Source organism: Gadus chalcogrammus, chromosome 16 (assembly GCF_026213295.1).
Source record: "Gadus chalcogrammus isolate NIFS_2021 chromosome 16, NIFS_Gcha_1.0, whole genome shotgun sequence".
In the NCBI taxonomy this organism is placed as follows: Eukaryota; Metazoa; Chordata; class Actinopteri; order Gadiformes; family Gadidae; genus Gadus; species Gadus chalcogrammus.
The window spans coordinates 20,047,362-20,067,669 of NC_079427.1; the positions used below are offsets into that span (position 1 = coordinate 20,047,362).

The following is a 20,308-nucleotide window of genomic DNA, read 5'->3' on the forward strand; positions in this document are numbered from 1 at the left end:
TATAGATCATAGTGTCTATGTGGTATAAAGCCTGGGACGAATTTCGAATTATAAATATGTTAAACTTAATGTTGAAATTACGGAGAGTCGCTATTCCCATTGAAACGTATGGCGCGGCGATTAGCCTTGAAAACGAGAGCTGGTAAATCGCGAAAAATGCATTAAAATTTGAGAGGACGACTCGGTTATATGCTATAGACCATAGAGTGTGTGTGGTATAAAGGTTGGGACGAATTTCGAATTATAAATATGTAAAACTTATTGTTGAAAGTACGGAGAGTCGCGCTTCCCATTGAAACGTATGGCGTGGCGATTAGCCTTCCAACCTTCCAAACCTTCTGTTATCTTTCCTGTAAGCATCCATGAACATAAAAGTCACTTTAAGGGAGTAAACTGTAATGCTTGTTTAATGCAATGCTCGTTTAATGCTGTGTTGTGTCATTTGTTGTCATTGTAGATGTCTTTTGCAAATTTTAAACTGACGCCGTCGCATCAGTTGGTCCTGCAGGCCTCTGATCCGCCGCCGCATCAGAGGCCAAGAAGCCGGAGGAGGTGGAGAAGGAGGCCCGAGCCCGCGTCGTCTCCGGGGGCGGTGACCCCGGGAACCCCATGCTGGGGCTGGGCTGCCACAGCATCCAGCTGGGCAGGTACCGGGGTCAGACCTTCAGATGGCTCCTGGAGAACGACGTGGGCTACGCCTGCCATGTGGTCGCCAGTCACCAGCGGGAGCGGGAGACGAGTGCCTCGGACAGCCCGCTCATGGCCAACAAGGACAGCCTCGCCCGGTAGGAGGAGGAGGCCCGGGCTCGCGCCACTCTGCCCGGGCGGGGGGGCGAGGCGCTTGTTGGCATCGGGCTGTTCAAGGAGGACACCCTGAAGGACCTGTAGGACTCCAAGGAGAAGGAGCGTCAGACGTAAGCGGTGAAGGGCAGTGGACTGTTGACACGGTGCTGTGACATGTTGCTATGCGTGTCAACTCTTGGATCGTTGTCTTGCAGCTACGTCAAGTGGCTACGGCGGAAGACCCCGCAGCCTGGGAGCGCCATGGACGTCGCTATGAAGTACATCTCGGGCCGAGACAAGGAGCGGTCGGCGGAGGCGGCTGCTACACCCCCTCCGCCCGCCAGCAGCGGCACCAGCACCACCACCAGCCAGGCCGCTGCTTCCACCGTGCTGCCGCCCCACCAGCCGACCGCTCCCAATTTCTCGGCCCTTGTGCGCGGGCGCTGATGAGCCCAGGGGAGCTGCAGGCCCAGATCAGGAAACTGATGACCCCACCAGCACGGCCTGCAGCTCCAGGTAGGTAGCTCTTTCTTTCTCTTTCACACAAAAGAGAAAGAAAGAGCTCTTAAAGGTCCAGTTGCAGCTGCGGCAGCAGCCGTCAGCAGGAAGGCCGGGTAAGCAGCCGAGGGGGCGGGCTGTCGAGGCGCCAGTAGCCGTCTGCGCGCCGGCAGAGCAGGCACCGGTGCTGCCACAGCCGGTGCCGCTGCCGGGGCTACCGCCGCCCCCCTCGCTGCCGCTGTCGTCGCCCGGCCTTGAGGCACCGCCGACGTCGCTGTTGCTGCTGCCGCCGGACGATCCACCGCCACCGCCGCCGCTGAGGCCGGGCCCAACCTCAGCGGCGGCGGTGGATCGTCCGGCGGGAGCAGCATCTGCGACGTCGGCGGTGCAGCAGCACAGCCTCTCCTTGTGGACCTTGTATTATATTAAAATAATGCCATTTATTGTCAACTTATTGCTTTATGTATATATTTATAATCCATTTGCTGTCAGTGTTATGACTTTATTGAAATAAACCATTAATTATTATTCTTGTGGACTTTTTGCTAAAGAAGAAAAACAAACAAGGGACAAGCATGTACCGTCGAAAGAGAAAACTTATTTTATTATTCATTCATATACAGTATATATATATATATATGTAAGGGATAATGCCCGACGAGGTGTCCATTATCAGGAATTAATGAGTCGTGAACCGTCCTCTGCGAAGCTATATGCTATGTTATATGCTATATGAATAAATATGGCAGTGTGTGTGTGTATGCACTTAGTAATTAACCAACAAAACAGAACTATACACACTAAACAACTATATACACTAACACTGCAAAATAACTATAGACACAACAGAAAAACAACTACATACAAAAGAACTATGTACAACACCATCCCCGGCAAGAGTGTGCATCAGTCCGGGGCTCCCTGGTCCCGCTCCTTCTTCTCCCTCAGCCAGTCCTCCACACTCTTACCCACCGCGACAGAACAGAAGTATTCTCTGCCGTGGCGGGAGTGTCCGGTCTCCCTCCGCCTCGGCTGGCCGCATTTACTGCACAAATGCGCCTGTGGCACGCCGGCCCGGTGAGAGAGGGTCGTGCCCGGCTGTGCCTCCGCCCGTCGCTTGGCGTTCAGCCTCCTCCTTTCTACCGTTTTCAGGGCTACAGGCAGCTCAGGGCCAGCGTGCTGTGCGGTGGCCAGCGGCGGAGGGAGGACTTGTGGAGCCGGCAATGTCTGAGGGAGCGTCAGGAGGGGGGGGGGGGAGCACCCACACACTCTGCCGGGGCAGTGAGAGGTCCACAAGGAGAGGAGCTGCAGCTGCGGCTGCAGCCGTCGGCGGGAAGGCCGGGTAAGCAGCCGAGGGGGCGGGCTGTCGAGGCGCCAGTAGCCGTCTGCGCGCCACTGGCTCTGGCAGAGCAGGCACCGGTGCTGCCACAGCCGGTGCCGCTGCCGGGGCCACCGCCGCCCCCCTCGCTGCCGCTGTCGTCGCCCGGCCTTGAGGCACCGCCGACGTGGCTGTTGCTGCTGCCGCCGGACGATCCACCGCCACCGCTGAGGCCGGGCCCGGCGCTGTCGCCGCGGCCGCCGCCGGTGGTCGTCCTCCGTCTGCTGCAACGCCTGGAGTCAACACAGCCCTCTCCTTCTCTCGCTGCGTCCGGGTAAACCTGAGAGCGGGTGGCGACTAGGGGTGTAAATCTCTGGTTTCATCACGATACGAAATTATATCGATTCATTGGACAACGATACGATATTTGCCGATATCAAAAGTCTGCCACGATACGATACGATTTGATTCAGGGGCATGCGATCGATATGAGACGATATCATATGCCCATTTAACACAACCTCTTACAATCACATCAACTCACATCAACTTAATTATAATTTCATCATTTTATTTCTTTGCTCTTCCGGATATTTAAAACAAAAACAATCCATTTTTAATACAAATAATAAAGTGCCACATAATTGCATTTAAGTGCCAAAGGTTTTTTATGGCTTAAATTAAAGAGCCTGTAATGATCTTTCATTTTGAACGTAGACCATTCCCAACCGATCTGTGTGGATAGTTTTCTTCTAAAAACAAAACATCCCTCGGAATCATCTTGGCTGTAAAGATAAGCCGTCCGTGTTGCCAGATTGGGCACATTTTTCAGCCCGATTTGGCTACTATTAATCACGTTAGGCTGGAAAAACGGGACGTATGCCCAATCTGGCAACGAAACTAGACATCCTCGCGCTCACACATGTGCTCGCTGTTGCTTAACCGGTGAATGGATACGAGCGGCTTGGCGCTTTGCGCAGAAATAGTTTCACAACACCCGCGAAAGGAGATATATAATAATAAAAGCGTGTAATACAGCGATATGCATCGATGTTTGGGCGTTGCATCGATGCAGCTGGATCGTTCGCCAATCAATCGATGTATCGATCTACATCGATGTATCGTTACACCCCTAGTGGCGACAGTGTTTTAGTTACATGTACACCATCGAGAGCGTGTAGTTCCAAGCGTGTCACTGTCCAAAGCATCCAACGCACCACAGCGAGAGGGTCCTAACCCGAGCCATCAACCTCTGGTGTCCCAGCACAAGCTCCCGGATGTGGCGGTATTGAAGCAGTGCGCTGTCCCACCGTGTACCCCGGGCGCCGCCGTGCACACGGGTGCCCGTGGGGTACAGGTTGCAGAGCTGGACGCACACTGCTTCTACCAGCCGGCTTGCGCTGGGACTGCTGGCGGGTCCAGAGGTCTGTCCGACCAGGCAGCTGTGGACGAGGGACAAAAACAACGACAGACGTTACGTAAAGCGGCTCGCGTGTATGTCGGGGAAATGTACGACCGAAGCTTAGCCTCCTCACCGTCGCAGGCTCTCCACACCAGGGATACTGGTGTGGCCTGGCTTCGCTGCCATGAATCGACCCCCCCGAGCTGCCCCGTCCGTGTAGCGGGGAGGGTAAACTACTCGGGCCCTGTCGAACGGGGACAGGGTCTCGTAGAGCCCGATGAGCTCGTCTACCCTCCCCTCGGACAGGGCCTGTTCGTGGCGCAGCCCCACTAAGGCCGTGGCCAAGCGGACCACGGCCAGGTACCCCGGCTGGTCGTCTGGTCCTCGGTAGTCCTGCGAACACAAGCGGATACGGAAAACAACAAGTCAGACGGACGCCACAGAGCGCTGCGTTTGATCGAGCCAGTGAGTCGCACCGCTGTCGCACTCACCTCAGCGGCCTGCTGAGACTCTGGTGAGGACCGGCCGGGGGAGCGGGGCGCGGGCTCGGGGGGATCGGTCGGACGGGATGGCTCGGGCGCGGGTGCGTCAGCCGGATGCCCTGACCGCGGGTCCGTCCGAGGAGCGGTGAACTCGCCAGGCACGTGGAGTGTGAGGTCCTCCAACTCATGCCGGCCTTCGGCGAGCTCGTCGTCCTCCTCGGTTGGCGGTGGACCCGCGTCCGGAACGTCAGGGTCCAAGCTGACGTCCTGCAGCACTCTGCCCGTCTGGGAGTACAGGTACTCGATGCCGATGAGTTCCCCTGAAGCACAACGGCATCGTCACTCAATCTGGTACAAACATCGCTCGGCGCGGACACGTGTAAGCGTGGTGATGGCGGCTTAAACGTTCTTACCCGTGTACTCCCTGGGCTTGGTGTAGTCCCTGACCAAACTCGAGCCAAGCACCCGTTGGCTGAGCTGGTCAAGGGAGTGCTGCAGGGGGCCACTGTAGGTGCGGAGCAGCGGACGACCCTCCTGTGCCGCGGACGCCGCCCTGTCCTCGTTCCATCTCACCAACCCCTCCAGGAGAAAAGCCTGGAAGTGCCAAGGGTTGGCACTTTCTCCTGAGGAGGAACACAGACGCGTTTAGCGGTTTAGTCAGTGCACATGTGGGGCCGGGGACCCCACATGTGCAGGGGCGCCCAGAGGAACAACCGACACGCGAAGAAGGTAGCCGTTGAAGCGGGTGGCTGAGAGTAGTTCAGCCGGGGCTGGGGGGGGTCCCATCACAGCTTGAGGTCCGTGGTGAGCTTGAGGGACCCCCCGCTGGTCTGCTGGAACAGCGCCCGGCCGATCCACTCCTGCTCTTCCCCGGTGAGGGCTGTCCGCCAGCCCTCAGGCAACCGGGTCTGTGAGGAGGATGAAGACAACACAGACAAACACACCGTGAGGAGGCCGAGTCGCTGCTGCGTACGCAGTCTGACGGTCGTCTCCACCGAGTTGTGTGTCTGTGAGTACGACGGGCGTGCGTCTGTACCTCAGCCCGAGCAGGAGTGGGCGTTGCCGGCTGCTCCACGTCGCCCGTCGTCGTCGTCTTCCTCTTCTTCTTCGGCTCCGGCGCCAGGGTGGCCTCCCCGCATGGCGTCTCCTCCACGGAGACGCCACGAGGCTCCACCCTGGTCTGCGCCGGAGCCCGAGCAGGAAGCCCGACCGTCGGCGGAGCAGCCGCAACTTGTGGTGGTGGTGGTGGTGGTGGTGGTGTGGAGGACGGTGCCGGGGGAGGTGGAATCGGAGGCGTCACCAGCGGGAGCGGGAGGGCCTGAAGGACCTGTACGCCAGCTTCAGACACGGTCACGCACAACCAAATGGCATCAGCACAATGAGAGTGACGGGGCAACACACAGGCAAGCGAGACTAAGTGAGTCTGAGCATTCATGACGTGCAGCATGCCGTTGATTAGATAAAATGGTTTAGTGACCGTTAAGAGGTGTGCTACAAGGTGACCGTTAAGAGGTGTGCTACAAGGCGACTGTTAAGAGGTGTGCTACAAGGCGACTGTTAAGAGGTGTGCTACAAGGTGACTGTTAAGAGGTGTGCTACAAGGCGACCGTTAAGAGGTGTGCTACAAGGCGACCGTTAAGAGGTGTGCTACAAGGCGACCGTTAAGAGGTGTGCTACAAGGCGACTGTTAAGAGGTGTGCTACAAGGCGACCGTTAAGAGGTGTGCTACAAGGCGACCGTTAAGAGGGGTGCTACAAGGCGACCGTTAAGAGGTGTGCTACAAGGCGACTGTTAGTTACAAGGCGAGGTTTGCTAGACTGGGAGTTTAATCAAATCCACATTACCACCACGTGAGTGAGGACGGCGCGTCTACCACCTACAAAGACGGCTACATCACCTGATAAACCTACCTTTATCCTTCAGGCATCAGCTTTAGCGACCAGCAAATTAAAAAGTTACAGTTAATACAAACATACTGACTCAAGAATAGATATCCAAGGCAAATGTTACAGTGCGACACGTCCGGTGTGGTGCCAGTTACCCATTTCTCCGTCAGTGACCCTCCGGACCAGCTCCTCGTCCGTCACCTCTGTGGTGGGGGGCGGCGGAACCGAGGGGCGCTGGTCTCTGACGGAAGACACCGCTATAGGGGGGTTGGGCAACGGTTAGTAAATCGTATACACTCAACCTCTGTTGTGTGTAACAGAAAGAAAGAGCTACCGACCTGGAGCTGCAGGCCGTGCTGGTGGGGTCATCAGTCTCCTGATCCGGGCCTGCAGCTCCCCTGGGCCCATCGGACGCCCCCGCACAAGGGCCGAGAAATTGGGAGCGGTCGGCTTGCGGGGCGGCAGCACGGTGGAAGCAGCGGCCTGGCTGGTGGTGGTGATGGGGCCGCTGCTGGTGCTGCTGCTGCCGGGCGGAGGGGGTGGAGCAGCCGCCTCCGCCGACCGCTCCTTGTCTCGGCCCAAGAAGTACTTAATGGCGGCGTCCATGGAGCTCCCAGGCTGCGGTGTCTTCCGTCCTAGCCACTTGACGTAGCTGCAAGACAATGATCGAAAATCAACTATATATAAATAGTAAATATAAACATGTCACAGCACCGTCTCCACTGCCCTTCACCACAATATGACTTACGTCTGACGCTCCTTGTCCTTGGAGTCGTACAGGTCCTTCAGGGTGTCCTCTTTGAACAGCCCGAAGCCAACAAGCGCCTCGCCCCCCCGCCCGGGCAGAGTGGCGCGAGCCCGGGCCTCCTCCTGCGCCCGGCGGAACTTGAGGTGCTCCGCAAAAGCGGGGTGGGCACAGGAGTAGCGGGCGAGGCTGTCCTTGTTGGCCATGAACGGGCTGTCCAAGGCACTCGTCTCCCGCTCCCGCTGGTGACTGGCGACCAGGTGACAGGCGTAGCCCGCGTCGTTCTCCAGGAGCCACCGGAAGGTCTGACCCCGGTACTTGCCAGGCTGGATGCTGTGGCAGCCCAGCACCAGCATGGGGTTCCCAGGGTCACCACCCTCGGAGACGACGCGGGCTCGGGCCTCCTTCTCCATCTCCTCCGGCCTCTTGGCGCTGGCGGGAGCCTGGGTCCCGCGTGGCCCCATGGCGGCGGTGAAGGCTGCCGCCGCATCAGAGGCCCGCAGGACCAACTGATGCGACGGCGTCAGTTTTAAATTTGCAAAAGACATCTACAATGACAACAAATGACACGACACAGCATTAAACGAGCATTGCATTAAACGTGCATTACAGTTTACTCCCTTAAAGTGACTTTTATGTTCATGGATGCTTACAGGAAAGATAACAGAAGGTTTGGAAGGTTGGAATGCTAATCGCCGCGCCACCAGTTTCAATGGGAATCGCGACTCTCCGTAATTTCAACATTAACCTAACATATTTATAATTCGAAATTCGTCCCAGCATTTATACCACATACACACTAGGGTCTATAGCATATAACCGAGTCTTCCTCTAACATTTTAACGCATTTTTCACGATTTACCAGTACTCGTTTTCAAGGCTAACTCCCGCGCAATCCGTTTCAATGGGAATCGCGACTCTCCATAATTTCAACATTAATTTTAACATATTTATAATTCGAAATTCGTCCCAGCATTTATACCACATACACAATAGGGTCTATAGCATATAACCGAGTCGTCCTCTAACATTTTAACGCATTTTTCACGGTTTACCAGCTCTCGTTTTCAAGGCTAATTGCCACATCCTACCTTATCACCGACTGCAGAGATAATGGCTGACACACGGGGAAGGTTTTCCTGGAGTTGATGCTGATGCGGGTTGCTGATTGGGCGGGGCGCCCCTTGAGTTGAGGTCCCTTGAGTCGATGCGGGGTTGCTGATTGGGCGGGCGAAAGTCAAGGAAAAGTTAAGGGGAAGATTTGTGGCTGCCGATTGGCTGGCGAAAGTCAAGGAAAAGTCAAGGGGAAGATTTGTGGCTGCCGATTGGCTGAGAAACAGAGAGCATCGCTCAACAGCAGGTCGTATCATCACTACATGGACCCACTTCCTGTACTGCCTGCTGGGAAGCAAGCGCCTTTGGTTTCCTCCAGAGGTAGTGAGAGCTCACCTGCCACCTGAGTTTGCAGCTTTTGCAGATACACAGGTAGTCTTGATTGTACGGAAATATTTTGTCAGACACCATCCTCTCTGCTCCTTCAGAGTGAGGTTTTCTCGACCCACAAATCTCATTGTAATTTGGCGGTGGATCGTCCGGCGGCAGCAGCGACAGCGACGTCGGCGGTGCCTCAAGGCCGGGCGACGACAGCGGCAGAGAGGGGGGCGGCGGTAGCCCCGGCAGCGGCACCGGCTGTGGCAGCACCGGTGCCTGCTCTGCCGGCGCGCAGACGGCTACTGGCGCCTCAACAGCCCGCCCCCTCGGCTGCTTAGTCCTACCCGGCCTTCCCGCCGACGGCTGCTGCCGCAGCTGCAACTGGACCTTTAAGAGCAACACAGCCTCTCCTTGTGGACCTCTCACTGCCCCGGCAGAGTGTGTGGGTGCTCCCCGTCCCCGTCCTGACGCTCCCTCGGACATTGCCGGCTCCACACGTCCTCCCTCGGCCGCTGGCCGCAGCACAGCACGCCGGCCCTGAGCTGCCTGTACCCCTCAAAACGGTATACCGGAGGAGGCTGAACGCCAAGCGGCGGGCGGAGGCACAGCGGGCAGGACCTACTCTTCCCGGGCCGGCGTGGAAGAGTATGACACGGCGTGGAGACCGGACACTCCCGCCACGGCAGAGAATTCTTCTGCTCCGTCGCGGCGGGTAAGAGTGTGGAGGACTGGCTGAGGGAGAAGAAGGAGCGGGACCAGGGTGGAGCCCCGCACTGATGCGCACTCTTGCCGGGGATGGTGTTGTACATAGTTCTCTTTTGTATATAGCTGTGTTTCTGTTGTGTATATAGTTATTTTGCAGTGTTAGTGTATATAGTTGTTTGCTGTATGTAGTTGTCATTTTGCAGGATTAGTGTATATATAGTTCTTTGTTTTGTTAGTTAGTTAGTTAGTGCATACACACTGCCATATTTATTTATGTGTGTGTATATATATATATATATATATATATATATATATATATATATATATATATATATATATATATATATACAACGGGGGACCTAAATCCAGCGATTTGATTGGTTCCCAACTGTTGTATAATGAGCATATACATAACTGCTATGACGCCCGATCATTTTGTGAAGGTTTGCATATCACTCCGCGCCTGGAAGTAGAAACAGTTACAAAGTAAAACATGAGTTGGATGATGGAGAGGGTGTAAATGTTGTTACTCCGGGAGTGAGCAAGGCGATGGAGAGACTAACGAAAGCTTAGGCACACGGCGAGTGAACTGCTCCATAGGATAAATTGCCGGCGATCCGCTCTATCGGAGCCTTCTCTCGGAGGGACGCTAAAGTGTGTTGCATAGCGACCGTCGATGCATAGCGGCAGCCAGGAGGGACTACTTTTTTGTATTCTTTAACAAAACGGCTACTTTGACTTTCTTTGTTTCTTTTTAAATGTAGTGTGTCTATGACTTTCGTTTCGCCATAACAGTAACCGTTGTATAAAAGCAATAGATCACTTCAGTCGAGGCATGTGCTCATTATACCACTATGACATTTCCACCACCCAATGCACTGCGTTCCTTGACTTCTTCAGCTCTAAAATCAACACCATTCACCAACAACTGGCCTCATCTCGCACCCCCTCTGATGACCCACCCTGGATGATCACCTCTGGCCAACCTCTCATCAGCTCCCTCTCTGACTTCACCCTAGTAACAGAACAGACCGTTTCAGAATTCATCCGCAAAGCCAAAACCACCACCTGTCAGCTCGATCCTCTTCCAACCTCCCTTGTCAAAGCATGTCTTCCGTCCATCTCCCCCATGATCACCAACATAATTAACTCCTCCCTCACTACTGGTACCGTACCCCCCACTCTCAAGCTGGCTGCCATCACTCCCATCCTAAAAAAACCTGGTGCTGACCCAACTGACCTTAACCATTACCGGCCCATCTCCAATCTCCCTTTCATCTCCAAAACACTTGAAAGGGTGGTTGCCGCACAACTACAGTCCCACCTCGACACTAACAATCTCCACGAACCGTTCCAATCTGGCTTCCGTCCAAAACACAGCACTGAAACAGCCCTGAAACATTGGTGATTTTGACAATAGTCAAAATCACCAATGACCTCCTCCTTGCAGCCGACTCTGGATTACTCACCATTCTCATCCTCCTCGATCTCAGCGCAGCATTCGACACCATCTCCCACCCTCTGCTCCTGGACCGCCTAGCTGGTATTGGGATCACTGGTGCTGCACTCTCCTGGTTTACATCCTACCTCACCGGCCGTCAACAATTTGTTCAACTAAGCAACCACAAGTCTGGGTGTTCAGGTGTCTCACTCGGTGTCCCCCAGGGGTCAGTCTTGGGTCCACTCCTCTTCACCACTTACCTCCTCCCGCTGGGCACACTCCTCCGTCACCACGGGGTCCATTTTCATTGCTACGCTGACGACACACAGGTCTACATCTCCACCAAACCCACCGCTGCCATCCCCCCCACCTCCCTCATCACGTGCCTGGAAGAGATCCGGAGCTGGTTGAGCAGGAACTTCCTGAAACTCAATGGAAACAAGACCGAGGCCCTGCTCATCGGATCCAAATCCACCCTCACTAAATCACAACACACCCCAGCTCCACTCATAATTATCGATGGATTCCCAGTACCCTTCTCCTCCAAAGTAAAGAGCCTCGGCGTCATCCTGGACAACACCCTCTCATTCGCACCCCATATTCACAACATCACCCGGACTGCATTCTTCCACCTCCGCAACATCGCCAGACTCCGCCCATCACTGACCCAATCCAGCACTGAAATCCTAGTTCACTCATTTGTCACATCACGCATAGACTACTGCAACGCCCTCCTCACCGGACTCCCCACCAAACTCATCAACAGACTGCAGATCATTCAGAACCCGCCCGGATCATCACCCGCACCAAATCATCTGACCACATCACCCCTGTCCTCATTCAACTTCACTGGCTCCCAGTACACTACCGCATCCAATACAAAACCCTACTCCTCACCTACAAAGCTCTCCACGACCTAGCCCCCAGTTATCTCTGCGACCTCCTCCAAGAATACACTCCCTCCCGCTCCCTCCGCTCAACCTCTGCTGGACTACTATGTATCCCCACATCACGACTCACTTCAATGGGTGCCCGGTCATTCAGCTGTTCAGCACCCAGGCTCTGGAACTCCCTCCCCCCACACATAAAACAATCAGACACAATTACAACCTTCAAGTCACAACTCAAAACTTACCTGTTCAAACTCGCACACAACGTCTAACTGATCACTGTTTTGATTGTTTGTTTTTTTCTCTTTGTTTCGTTTTGTCTTGTTTTTGTTTTATTTATTTCTTATTGCTTATGTTTATTTATTTATTTTTTCCACAATGTCTTGTTTTTTAAAAAATGTATGATGACTATATGCTATGTAAGGTGACCTTGGGTGTCTTGAAAGGCGCCTCTAAATTAAATGTATTATTATTATTATTATGAAGGGGGTCGCCGGCCCTCCGCTGCGCGTCGGGGCCGGACAACGCCCCTTAACAGTGGTATAATGAGCACATACCACAGCCTGGCGTGATCTATTGCTTAAATATATATATATATATATATATATATATATATATATATATAATATGAATGCATGCAATAAATATTCTTTCGACGGTACATGCTTGTCCCTTGTTTCTTTTTCTTCTTTAGCTAGCAGAGTCCACAAGAATAATAATAAATGGTTTGTTTATTTCAATAAAGTCATAACACTGACAGCAAATGGATTATAAAAATATATCATTGAAAGTAATTAGTTGACGACAATAACAAATGGCATTATTTTAATATAAAAATCACAAGAATAACAATAAATATATTTAAAGCAATAAGTTGACGACCATAATAAATGGCGTTATTGTAATATAATTATAACATACAGTGCCGCTGCTAGCTATTTTGGGGCCCTAAGCATAACTCCTTTATGGGCCCCCCCCCCCGAAAAAAAGAATTGGTTTCTGCCAGTTTAACATTTTATTAAAACGCAAAAGTTAAATCTACTTTGTAATCACAGTTCACAGAACAGCCAAAACATACATGCAGTACACACAAGTATTGGAATGTCCAAAATCTTTTAAATTAAATAGTTATCCATAAATACAAATCTTAAAACCAGAAGTATACAAGTAAGAAAAATTATTCTATGAAGCAAAGATTTACAAGCAGAAACTATTTACACAAATATTTACACACTTTACTTTGTAAACAGAGTCAGCCTATTTTTTTTATTTTTTTATTTTTTTTAACCCGGCGATGAGGTGGGTTAAAATTAATGTTGAAACTACAGACCGTCGCGATTCCCATTGAAGCGTATGGCGCGGTGATTAGCCCAGCACCAGTATGGGGTTCCTGGGGTCACCGACCCCAGAGACGACGCGGGCTCGGGCCTCCTTCTCCACCTCCTCCGGCTTCTTGTCCTCTGATGCGGCGGTGAAGGCCACCGCCGCATCAGAGGCCTGCAGGACCAACTGATGCGACGGCGTCAGTTTTAAATTTGCAAAAGACATCTACAATGACAACAAATGACACGACACAGCATTAAACGAGCACTGCATTAAACAAGCATTACAGTTTACTCCCTTTAAGTGACTTTTATGTTCATGGTTGCTTACAGGAAAGATAACAGAGTGGCTGACATGAATGATGTAGCCTATGATATACATCTGTGTGTGACATGTTAATTGCTATACTACCAGGATATTAGACTCTCGTTTGCAAGGCTAATCGCCGCGCCATACGTTTCAATGGGAAGCGTGACTCTACGTACTTTCAACAATTAGTTTTACATATTTATAATTCGAAATTCGTCCCAGCCTTTATACCACATACACACTATGGTCTATAGCATATAACCGAGTCGTCCTCTCACATTTTAATGCATTTTTCACGATTTACCAGCTCTCGTTTTCAAGGCTAATCGCCGCGCCATACGTTTCAATGGGAATCGCGACGGGCTGTAATTTCCACATTAAGTTTAACATGTTTATACTGTAATTTCAACATTAAGTTGAACATATTTATCCGTCGAAATTTGTTCCAGCATTTAATAGTAGCTAGGATAGCAGCTAGGTTCAGCATGACTTACCTTATCTTCGAATGCAGTCTGACGCGTTGAAGATTTGCGGTTGCTGATTGGGCACTGGGAATCTGACCTTGAATCTGCTGATTGGGTGGGCGGACAAATCTGAATCTGACGTTTTGCGGCTGCCGATTGGCCGGGTGATTCTGAATCTGACGTTTTGCGACATGACGATTGGGCGGGCGAATCTGAATCTGACGTTTTGCGGCTGCCGATTGGGCGGGCGAATCTGAATCTGACGTTTTGCGGCTGCCGATTGGCTGAGAAACAGAGAGCATCGCTGGACAGATACTCTCATTCTTCTCTTTATTCATCCGACAGAAAAAGCGGAAAAAACCCACCGCCTCGCTGTCAATAAAGAAAAAAAAAAATTACGCCCCAGCCCCACCAATCAGTGAACGACGACGGAGAAGCCCAAAGCGTCGGATCGAATCCCCGTCATACCAACCCCTTTGACCGGCCGTTCTCGATCGGAAATGAAGACCAGAACCGTTCGTTATTATGTTAGCATTATGTAAGGGATAATGTATAGAACGCCGGTCATTATCGAGAAAATAAGCCCCGACAGGGCGAACAGGACACCGACGCGCAGCGGAGGTGTCTTGCCCCGACAGGGCGAACAGGACACCGACACGCAGCGGAGGTGTCTTGCTTCGCCATGAAGGGGCTTATTTTACGATAATGACCGGCAAAGTTCTATACATTATCCCGCTTATTACACGGCTACTTGCCAAAACAAAACAATTTATTTACAATGTATTTGTTACCAGCATTCATAGTGTTGATCAGCAGAGAAATAGTCCGCCCAAGACGTTGACGGCGTCGCTTAGCAACCGACAGCGCTTGGGTTGATACATATCCCGCTTATTACATTGACGTTACCGGACTACGTGCGGAGTGTTACCAAAGACAAAAAGTCCTTCTTTACCTTGACAGCGGTCATTATTCATCTGTTGCCAATGAATTATCAAAAAATAATTGACCGCCGGAAGTTGTGAAGTGCCCATGCAAGTGAACGGAACGCTAAAAAGACCCGTGTAATAAATTACACTAATGCCATTTGTTATTGTCGTCAACTTATTGCTTTCAATTATATATTTTTGTAATCCATTTGCTGTCAGTGTTATGACTTCATTGAAATGAACAAACCATTTATTATTCTTGTGATCATAATTATATTAAAATAATGCCATTGGTTATTGTCGTCAACTTATTGCTTTCAATGATATTTTTATAATCCATTTGCTGCAAGTGTCATGACTTCATTGAAATTAACAAACCATTAATTATTATTCTTGTGGACTTTTTGCTAAAGAAGAAAAACAAACAAGGGACAAGCATGTACCGTAGAAAGAGAATACTTATTTTTTTATTCATTCATATACAGTATATATTATAGATATATGAATAAATATGGCAGTGTGTATGCACTAACTTAGTAGCTATCCAACAAAACAAAGAACTATATATACACTAATCCTGCAAAATGACAACTATATACAGTAAACAACTATATACACTAACACTGCAAAATAACTATATACACAACAGAAAAACAACTATATACAAAAGAACTATGTACAACACCATCCTCGGCAAGAGTGTGCATCAGTGCGGGGCTCCACCCTGATCCCGCTCCTTCTTCTCCCTCAGCCAGTCCTCCACACTCTTACCCGCCGCGACAGAACAGAAGTATTCTCTGCCGTGACGGGAGTGTCCGGTCTCCCTCCGCCTCGTCTGGCCGCATTTTCTGCACTTCTGCACCTGTGGCACACCGGCCCGGGAAGAGTATGTTGTGCCCGGCTGTGCCTCCGCCCGCCGCTTGGCGTTCAGCCTCCTCCGGTATACCGTTTTGAGGGGTACAGGCAGCTCAGGGCCGGCGTGCTGTGCGGCGGCCAGCGGCGGAGGGAGGACGTGTGGAGCCGGCAATGTCCGAGGGAGCGTCAGGACAGGGACGGGGAGCACCCACACACTCTGCCGGGGCAGTAAGAGGTCCACAAGGAGAGGCTGTGCTGCTCTTAAAGGTCCAGTTGCAGCTGCGGCAGCAGCCGTCTGCAGGAAGGCCGGGTAAGCAGCCGAGGGGGCGGGCTGTCGAGGCGCCAGTAGCCGTCTGCGCGCCGGCAGAGCAGGCACCGGTGCTGCCACAGCCGGTGCTGCTGCCGGGGCTACCGCCGCCCCCCTCTCTGCCGCTGTCGTCGTCCGGCCTTGAGGCACCGCCGACGTCGCCGTTGCTGCTGCCGCCGGACGATCCACCGCCGCCGCTGATGCCGGGCCCGGCGCTGTCGCCGCGGCCGCTGCCGGTGGTCGTCCTCCGTCTGCTGCAACGCCTGGAGTCAACACAGCCCTCTCCTTCTCTCGCTGCGTCCGGGTAAACCTGAGAGCGGGTGGCGACAGTGTTTTAGTTACATGTACACCATCGAGAGCCTGTAGTTCAAGCGTGTCACTGTCCAAAGCATCCAACGCACCACAGCGAGAGGGTCCTACTGTACAGCTCCTGCTCTTCCCCGGTGAGGGCTGTCCGCCAGCCCTCAGGCAACCGGGTCTGTGAGGAGGACGAAGACAACACAAACAAACACACTGTGAGGAGGCCGAGTCGCTGCTACGTACGCAGTCTGACGGTCGTCTCCACCGAGTCGTGTGTCTGTAAGTACGACGGGCGTGTGTCTGTACCTCAGCCCGAGCAGGAGCGGGCGTTGCCGGCTGCTCCACGTCGCCCGTCGTCGTCGTCTTCCTCCTCTTCTTCTTGGGCTCCGGCGCCAGGGTGGCCTCCCCGCACGGCGTCTCCTCCACGGAGACGCCACGAGGCTCCACCCTGGTCTGCGCCGGAGCCCGAGCAGGAAGCCCGACCGTCGGTGGAGCAGCCGCAACCTGTGGTGGTGGTGGTGGTGGTGGTGGGGATGGGGTGGAGGACGGTGCCGGGGGAGGCGGAGACGGAGGCGTCTCCAGCGGGAGCGGGAGGGCCTGAAGGACCTGTACGCCAGCATCAGACACGGTCACGCACAACCAAATGGCATCAGCACAATGAGAGTGACGGGGCAACACACAGGCAAGCGAGACTAAGTGAGTCTGAGCATTCATGACGTGCAGCATGCCGTTGATTAGATAAAATGGTTTAGTGCTACAAGCGACTGTTAAGAGGTGTGCTACAAGGCGACTGTTAAGAGGTGTGCTACAAGGCGACTGTTAAGAGGTGTGCTACAAGGCGACCGTTAAGAGGTGTGCTACAAGGCGACCGTTAAGAGGTGTGCTACAAGGCGACCGTTAAGAGGTGTGCTACAAGGTGACTGTTAAGAGGTGTGCAACAAGGCGACTGTTAAGAGGTGTGCTACAAGGCGACCGTTAAGAGGTGTGCTACAAGGCGACCGTTAAGAGGTGTGCTACAAGGTGACTGTTAAGAGGTGTGCAACAAGGCGACTGTTAAGAGGTGTGCTACAAGGCGACCGTTAAGAGGTGTGCTACAAGGCGACCGTTAAGAGGTGTGCTACAAGGTGACTGTTAAGAGGTGTGCAACAAGGCGACTGTTAAGAGGTGTGCTACAAGGCGACCGTTAAGAGGTGTGCTACAAGGCGACTTAATAGGTGTGCTACAAGGCGACCGTTAAGAGGTGTGCTACAAGGCGACTGTTAAGAGGTGTGCTACAAGGCGACCGTTAAGAGGTGTGCTACAAGGCGACCGTTAAGAGGTGTGCTACAAGGTGACCGTTAAGAGGTGTGCTACAAGGCGAATGTTAGTTACAAGGCGAGATTTGCTAGACTGGGAGTTTAATCAAATCCACATTACCACCACGTGACTGAGGACGGCGCGTCTACCACCAACAAAGACAGCTACATCACCTGATAAACCTACCTTTGTCCTTCAGGCATCAGCTTTAGCGACCAGCAAATTAAAAAGTTACAGTTAATACAAACATACTGACTCAAGAATAGATATCCAAGGCAAATGTTACAGTGCGACACGTCCGGTGTGGTGCCAGTTACCCATTTCTCCGTCAGTGACCCTCCGGACCAGCTCCTCGTCCGTCACCTCTGTGGTGGGGGGCGGCGGAACCGAGGGGCGCTGGTCTCTGACCGAAGACACCGCTATGGGGGGGTTGGGCAACGGTTAGTAAATCATGTACACTCAACCTCTGTTGTGTGAAACAGAAAGAAAGAGCTACCTACCTGGAGCTGCAGCTCCCCTGGGCCCATCGGACGCCCGTGCACAAGGGCCGAGAAATTGGGAGCGGTCGGCTTGCGGGGCGGCAGCACGGTGGAAGCAGCGGCCTTGCTGGTGGTGGTGCTGGGGCCGCTGCTGCTGGCGGGCGGAGGGGGTGTAGCAGCCGCCTCCGCTGACCGCTCCTTGTCTCGGCCCGAGAAGTATTGAATGGCGACGTCCATGGCGCTCCCAGGGTGCGGTGTCTTCCGCCGTAGCCACTTGACGTAGCTGCAAGACAATGATCGAAAATCAACTATATATAAATATTAAATATAAACATGTCACAGCACCGTCTCCACTGCCCTTCACCACAATATGACTTACGTCTGATGCTCCTTGTCCTTGGAGTCGTACAGGTCCTTCAGGGTGTCCTCTTTGAACAGCCCGAAGCCAACAAGCGCCTCGCCCCCCCGCCCGGGCAGATTGGAACGAGCCCGGGCCTCCTCCTGCGCCCGGCGGAACTTCAGGTGCTCCGCAAAAGCGGGGTGGGCGAAGGAGTAGCGGGCGAGGCTGTCCTTGTTGGCCATGAGCGGGCTGTCCGAGGCACTAGTCTCCCGCTCCCGCTGGTGACTGGCGACCAGGTGACAGGCGTAGCCCGCGTCGTTCTCCAGGAGCCACCGGAAGGTCTGACCCTGGTACTTGCCGGGCTGGAGGCTGTGGCAGCCCAGCACCAGCATGGGGTTCCCAGGGTCACCACCCTCGGAGACGACGCGGGCTCGGGCCTCCTTCTCCACCTCCCCCGGCTTCTTGGCCCTGGCGGTAGCCTGGGTCCCGCGTGGCCCCATGGCGGCGGTGAAGGCTGCCGCCGCATCAGAGGCCCGCAGGACCAACTGATGCGACGGCGTCATCTTCAAATTTGCAAAAGACATCTACAATGACAACAAATGACACGACACAGCATTAAACGAGCATTGCATTAAACGAGCATTACAGTTTACTCCCTTAAAGTGACTTTTATGTTCATGGATGCTTACAGGAAAGATAACAGATGGTTTGAAAGGTTGGAATGCTAATCGCCGCGCAATCCGTTTCAATGGTGAATCGCGACTCTCCATAATTTCAACATTAATTTTAACATATTTATAATTCGAAATTCATCCCAGCCTTTATACCACATACACACTATGGTCTATAGCATATAACCGAGTCGTCCTCTAACATTTTAACGCATTTTTCACGATTTACCAGTACTCGTTTTCAAGGCTAACTGCCGCGCAATCCGTTTCAATGGGAATCGCGACTCTCCGTAATTTCAACATTAATTTTAACATATTTATAATTCGAAATTCGTCCCAGCCTTTATACCACATACACACTATGGTCTATAGCATATAACAGAGTCGTCCTCTAACATTTTAACGCATTTTTCACGATTTACCAGTACTCGTTTTCAAGGCTAACTGCCGCGCAATCTGTTTAAATGGGCATCGCGACTCTCCGTAATTTCAACATTAATTTTAACATATTTATAATTCGAAATTCGTCCCAGCCTTTATACCACATACACCCTAGGGTCTATAGCATATAACCGAGTCGTCCCCTGACATTTTAATGCATTTTTCACGATTTACCAGCTCTCGTTTTCAAGGCTAATCGCCACATCCTACCTTATCATCGAATGCAGAGATAATGGCTGACACATGTGGAAGGTTTTCCTCGAGCTGATGCTGATGCGGGTTGCTGATTGGGCGGGCGAAAGTCGAGGGGAAGATTTGCGGCTGCCGATTGGCTGAGAAACAGAGAGCATCGCTGGACAGATACCCTCATTCTTCTCTTGATTCATCCGACAGAAAAAGCGGAAAAAACCCACCGCATCGCTGTGAAAAAAATTGTTTACGCCCCAGCCCCACCAATCAGTGAACGACGATGGAGAAGCCCAAAGCGTCGGATCGAATCCCCGTCATACCAACCCCTTTGACCGGCCGTTCTCGATCGGAAATGAAGATGAGAACCGTTCGTTATTATGTTAGTTATAATGATAGAACACCGATTCTGAATGGGTGAAGCATCCCTTTAACACCTTCCAGTCCGACACTCTATACCCAAAGGACTCCTCTCGCTCAGTGGGGGCTGCTGTGATTCAGCGGGCGTGTCTCCTCAAGCCTCAACACCTTCTCTGATCTGTCTCCTCAGATGAACCCCAGAGAAAAGCACTTGGCTACTAGATGATAAACACATCCATTAATAAATACAGCAACGGCTGGTTTGATTCCGCAGCACAGAAGAAAACCATCACGCGCCTTGTTCAGGAACATCTAATGCTGGTTCGGAGCGCCGTGTGATGTTGTGCAACACGTCTTCTGTCGGTCACAACAGGAACACACATATCCCCTCCTCCGCAGTGAGGAGATTCTCTGCAGTGATGGGTTAGGCCGTGGAACTTTTAATTTCACACACGGATGAACTACCCCAA

General features: G+C 52.5%; 4 protein-coding genes across 4 annotated transcripts; all 4 read right to left on the minus strand.

Annotated features, from left to right (window-relative positions):
• Positions 1–2,154: 2,154 nt before the first annotated feature.
• Positions 2,155–5,123, minus strand: LOC130406129 (translation initiation factor IF-2-like). The gene is made up of 5 exons (XM_056611527.1): positions 4,897–5,123; positions 4,493–4,803; positions 4,135–4,394; positions 3,817–4,041; positions 2,155–2,939 (listed from the first exon to the last, which is right to left on the minus strand). Exons 3-5 carry the CDS (start codon positions 4,185–4,187, stop codon positions 2,447–2,449), a joined length of 771 nt encoding a protein of 256 aa, XP_056467502.1. The 5' UTR covers positions 4,188–4,394; positions 4,493–4,803; positions 4,897–5,123; the 3' UTR covers positions 2,155–2,446.
• Positions 5,124–5,850: 727 nt separating this feature from the next.
• Positions 5,851–9,028, minus strand: LOC130405652 (uncharacterized). Its single transcript, XM_056610826.1, has 6 exons — positions 8,571–9,028; positions 8,206–8,332; positions 7,118–7,662; positions 6,708–7,021; positions 6,525–6,626; positions 5,851–6,413 (listed from the first exon to the last, which is right to left on the minus strand). The coding sequence occupies exons 1-6, from the start codon at positions 9,026–9,028 to the stop codon at positions 6,403–6,405; spliced, it is 1,557 nt and encodes a 518-aa protein (XP_056466801.1). The 3' UTR covers positions 5,851–6,402.
• A 6,025-nt stretch (positions 9,029–15,053) lies between these two features.
• Positions 15,054–16,810, minus strand: LOC130406126 (translation initiation factor IF-2-like). Its single transcript, XM_056611521.1, has 3 exons — positions 16,372–16,810; positions 16,167–16,243; positions 15,054–16,075 (listed from the first exon to the last, which is right to left on the minus strand). Exons 1-3 carry the CDS (start codon positions 16,789–16,791, stop codon positions 15,310–15,312), a joined length of 1,263 nt encoding a protein of 420 aa, XP_056467496.1. The 5' UTR covers positions 16,792–16,810; the 3' UTR covers positions 15,054–15,309.
• Positions 16,606–19,525, minus strand: LOC130406130 (uncharacterized). Its single transcript, XM_056611528.1, has 5 exons — positions 19,503–19,525; positions 18,220–18,764; positions 17,862–18,123; positions 17,679–17,780; positions 16,606–16,671 (listed from the first exon to the last, which is right to left on the minus strand). Exons 2-4 carry the CDS (start codon positions 18,762–18,764, stop codon positions 17,721–17,723), a joined length of 867 nt encoding a protein of 288 aa, XP_056467503.1. The 5' UTR covers positions 19,503–19,525; the 3' UTR covers positions 16,606–16,671; positions 17,679–17,720.
• Between the last annotated feature and the right edge of the window lie 783 nt (positions 19,526–20,308).